The sequence below is a fragment of the Spinacia oleracea genome, chromosome 4 (assembly GCF_020520425.1).
Source record: "Spinacia oleracea cultivar Varoflay chromosome 4, BTI_SOV_V1, whole genome shotgun sequence".
In the NCBI taxonomy this organism is placed as follows: domain Eukaryota; kingdom Viridiplantae; phylum Streptophyta; class Magnoliopsida; order Caryophyllales; family Amaranthaceae; genus Spinacia; species Spinacia oleracea.
The window spans coordinates 140,363,695-140,368,188 of record NC_079490.1 but is presented as its reverse complement, the minus strand read 5'-3'; the positions used below and the strand labels follow the sequence as shown (position 1 = coordinate 140,368,188).

Below are 4,494 nucleotides of genomic sequence, written 5' to 3'. Positions count from 1 at the left end.
AGTAATGAGTTAACAAGACTTCCATTGAGGAAAAGGCGAACCTGAGAATATACTTTCCTCAACTGTTGATGGGTTACAAATATAGATGATTCTACTGGTACAAATACAAAGAAATATCTTCTCTTGTAAACCCCCACTTTGACCATAACTACATTACTCCTTACATTCTAATTACAAAGAATATGGAGGACTAACATAGACATAGTTAGCTGCTCTAAGCTTAAGTCTGTCATTATTTCACCTTCATTGTGGGTTGCAAGAGTGATTAAACCAAAATTCCTAGCATAAGATCGGTATTATTACCTATGGTTTCGATCTCAATCTTCTACTGGCGCCTCTGTAGTTTACATGGGATTGGGGGCGAAGAATAGAATGAGAGGTACTTCCACCTCTTTATTACTTCATATTTTCTGTTTTAATACCTGCCGTAATTGGATCTTCTGAGACTCCATTCTTGCCTCCAGGAGCTTATGCTTCAAACTGCCTTTATGGGCTCCACGAGGCCATTCGATGCAACCTTTCATCCCTCTATTATCAGGTGAGTTCCACCCAACTATAGCTGACGGACTAACCCCGCTCTTACTGGATCCACGATCAGGTGACATGTTAGAAACCCGTCCATTCGAAAGCCTTCCATTCACCCCATCCACAGATATTGTCTTGTAATTATCACCTGATCGCCAAAGCCTTGAGATTGATTTCACCTTTTTTGATGGAACTGAGCAGACTTCGCTGATCTCTGTAATGGGTGTTTCATCACCCACCTGTTCTTCCCATTCACTGCAGCTACCTGAGGCATTACTATCCCGGTACATTCTATTAACCGACATCATACTTCCCTCCGGTGAATAACTAGATCCTTGATCCTGATCTTCTGCATGGCTCACAGTTTCCCATCCACTCCCATCATCATCCATCTCACCACTCTGATTGCCATTTCCATATACATTATTTGAAAGTCTGTGAAAACTCTCTTTGCTATGGTTGTTGGTTTCAGAATGAACTTTGGAAGAATGGCTCACTGGGCTGTAATCATCAACACACGGTTCAATCTCTCTCACATTGCTTTCTGCCATCACCATTTCTTCAACAACAGCGAATATATCATCTGGGTTTGATGGCTCATATGTAAACTCTTTTACATCTTTAATGTTTATAGATGCAGCAGCTCGTTTAAACAGCTCAGCTTCCCTCATCTCGTTTATATCAAGGTTCACACCCTTAGACCTGAGATATTTGTCAAGCTCTGATACAAGATAGTTCATTTGTGAATACTTCTGATCAAGAGCTACTTTTGCATCAACCAGCTTCATCTGTACACGTTCTTCTCGCCACACCTCTGCCATCTGTAACATTTTCCTCTCTTCTTCAACTTCATCCCTGATTTTCATGCACTCCTTCTTGAGCGAGTCAACTTCAGCCTTGTCCTCCCCGATTTCCTTTGCCAGCTCATCGCATACTTCCTCGATCAACTCTCGAGCTTTCCTCTCTTTCTCATACTCCTGCATATATCTCTTTGCTGATAACTTCACTTCTGCCATTTCATTCACCAACTTTGAGTTAACAATTTCAAGTCTTTGCCGATTCTTCCTTTCTCTGCTCAAGTCAGCTTTAACATCGTCAATAATAGCACGGACTTTCTCATGTTCTCTGCTCCGCCATGTTGCCCTTTCCTCGCTAAGCTTCTTCAAGAAGTGTTCAAGTTTCTTCTTTGAGGAACGTCTCTCTGCTTCCAGCTCTTCGATTCTCCCCCGACCCTGCTCAACTTCCTTCTCAAGTGAAGAGATCTTCGAGGCAGCATTTACTTTTTGTTCAAGGGATTTCAAATCATCATGATGCTCATTTGATTCTTTTGAGTACACTGGGTCCCACTTTGTTGCACCCTCCATTGCGTAATTAGTAAAGCGAAATGGAGGTTGCCGCTAACAAAGGAAACATAACGCATTAGATCAAGCAAGGAAGTATATCGAACAAAAGGATGCAATTAGAACAATTCTTCAAGCATCACTCCAGCCCATGCCCATAAATTGTTTGTAAATACACCATACTATATAACCTTCTAAGATTTTACCATACAGAAAAAATCCTCCAAATCATGAAAGAAGATGAAATCATTCCAAAGGTCATGTTAGAGATATACCTCACAATGATATCCATTGGTTGGACCATTGACAGAACACGGGCTCCGGTCTTTTGCTTCAGAGCCACACTCTCTGCTAGCATGATGACAGGATAACCTATCGCCACCATTTCCATTCGCAGGCTGCAAAATAGAACAAAAGACATCAAGCTATAGCTAAATGCTTCTTATGGATTCCAAAAGTAACACCAAGGAAGGAAACCTTCACAAATTCACAATCCTTGGCCAATGACGATGCCATGATCAACACAAAACACAAAGATGCAATCAGGACATACAGACAGATAAATGAGTCCTAATAACCAACCACCTATGGATTATGGAATAGACCCAACAATATTACATGTGACACCAACCAGAAACCACTACACTATCCATCAAACATAATTGAGATCGAATTCGATAAGCAAAGAGATAAAACCTGCATTATTAAACATCTACCCTACTCCAAAAGGCATTGCGATCACACACACAAGACTACGGGTAGGCCAGCCCGTCATGAGATCATGATAATTCAGAAAGTTATCAACAGGATATCCTAAAATGATCTTCAATTTCTTCAGAACATAAACTAGACAATACCAGCTTAATTTATCATCTTCAACACATCCCATAAACTCCAAAACCATATAATTTAATGCAACAAGAAAATTATTGCACTGGTCTAAAGCCCAAGTACAACATTAATTAATTACCATATATGATTGGCAAAGTTCATACAGGAATGTTATACGAAACATAAATTGGCTATATTTTCCACCAATTAAAAGTTCAAATTAGCTAGGCTATTAATATGCAATAACAAAATATAATTTCTTTGTTAAAAAAAATTAAGAAATTTTTTTTAAAAAAAACGATTTTTTTGGAATTTTTTTAGCAGGAAGAACAAAAAATGAGCCAACCTTGGATAAATTCAAGTTCAGATCTTGAGTCTCAAACAACGAGTTAAAACGCACCTTAAACCCTAATCGATCTTCACTCTCTTTCTTCCCACGCCGCTCCTTCAGCTGCTCACCACCACCGCCGCCTTCGCCACAACCACCATTTCCGCTGCCATTTTCCGGAACCACCAACTGCATCCTCCAAAGAGTAGCAGCAAGCTTCCTTGCTGAAACAGGGGGACCCACTTTCTCTCTCCTGGATTTCCGCCGACATTCCGGCGACTTCTCCTCAACGGCATTCCCACCATCATAACCATTACTATCCTTCACACCACCACCGCCTCCCCCGCCACCATTTTCTCTCTCCTCGTGGAACTTCCACCGAAGCAGAGGGGTAGGGGGGCCGGACTTTTTAGACAGACGAGGGGTATTCCGGGAGGTTTTCCGGGGAGTTTTACGGAGGGGCTTTTTGGGAAGATCTGGGGCTTTTTGTGGCTGGAGTGGGTTTTTCGAGGAGAGTAAAGCAGACAGGTCGGTGTTTGGGGTGATCTTCATTGTTTAAGCAAATGGGGAGTTGTTAAATCCGCCATTGAAGTTAAAGGTCGAAGCTTTTTGGATTTTTGGAGGAGAGAGAAAGTGGAAAAGTTTGATTGAGGAGAGAGAAAGTGAGCTTAGACTGGAAAGAAAGGATTTTCTGATGGGAAAGAAGAGAGGAGATGAAGAAGGGGGTCTGAATATGTACTCCGTATAATTATACGGGGTCAACGTATTTTTCTACGGTGAAAAGCATTGGATTCTGCATTTCTACGGTGCCGTATGGTTTTTATTGAGTTTTCAAATGATAACGAAACGATGTGTTTTACTTCTTTTTTTGTTTGGTTTTGAGTTCTCAACTTTTATTTTTATTTTTGAGAGGATTTGACTGGATGGATTTGGGTTTTGGATCTTCTAGAGTTCTAAAATAACTCTACACGGTAGAGTTTGATCAATATCAACCATTGAATGAAAAATCAATGGCTCATATATTTTCTTTCAAAAATCTCCCTTATACACGACCGTATACCAATACAGACATACAGTAATACAAGGTAGAAAGTCTAGTATATCGCTATTCGACGTCCGCGAATGCTAAAGTCGCCCGCGTTTTTTACATAAAAGGCAATTTTACCCTTATAAAATTATATCCCCATAATAATATTAATACTCCCTCCGTCCCTTAATACTCGCACCGTTTTGACTGGACACGCTTGCCAATGCACAACTTTGACCATCAATATCTTTAACTATATATTATAAAAACTTATAAAACTATTCATATTTTAAAAATATATATTAAGATGAAGCCAACAATATATTATATACTAACATTTAATTGCATATACTAGAAATAAAATAGGATCAAAGTGAATTATGTGAATAGTGCAAAAAGTCAAAACGATGCGAATATTAAGGGACAGAGGGAGTAATAATAAT

General features: G+C 39.8%; 1 protein-coding gene across 2 annotated transcripts; it reads right to left on the bottom strand.

Moving 5' to 3' along the window:
• Positions 1-24: 24 nt before the first annotated feature.
• Positions 25-3,731, bottom strand: LOC110778869 (uncharacterized). 2 transcript variants are annotated; one of them, XM_021983412.2, is made up of 3 exons: positions 3,043-3,731; positions 2,141-2,263; positions 25-1,922 (listed from the first exon to the last, which is right to left on the bottom strand). In XM_021983412.2, the coding sequence occupies exons 1-3, from the start codon at positions 3,574-3,576 to the stop codon at positions 402-404; spliced, it is 2,178 nt and encodes a 725-aa protein (XP_021839104.1). In that variant the 5' UTR covers positions 3,577-3,731; the 3' UTR covers positions 25-401. The 2 variants fall into 2 exon arrangements, with proteins under 2 accessions (XP_021839104.1, XP_021839105.1); XM_021983413.2 differs by having other exon boundaries at positions 3,097-3,729.
• Between the last annotated feature and the right edge of the window lie 763 nt (positions 3,732-4,494).

What these genes read in the sequence shown, in the direction of transcription:
- LOC110778869 (XM_021983412.2), bottom strand. Translation starts at nt 3,576, where the DNA reads ATGAAGATCACCCCAAACACCGACCTGTCTGCTTTACTCTCCTCGAAA. An exon ending in TGAACTTGAATTTATCCAAG is followed by an intron (nt 2,264 to 3,042) that starts GTTGGCTCATTT and finishes TCTATTTTGCAG; the next exon opens with CCTGCGAATGGAAATGGTGG. An exon ending in CCAATGGATATCATTGTGAG is followed by an intron (nt 1,923 to 2,140) that starts GTATATCTCTAA and finishes TTCCTTTGTTAG; the next exon opens with CGGCAACCTCCATTTCGCTT.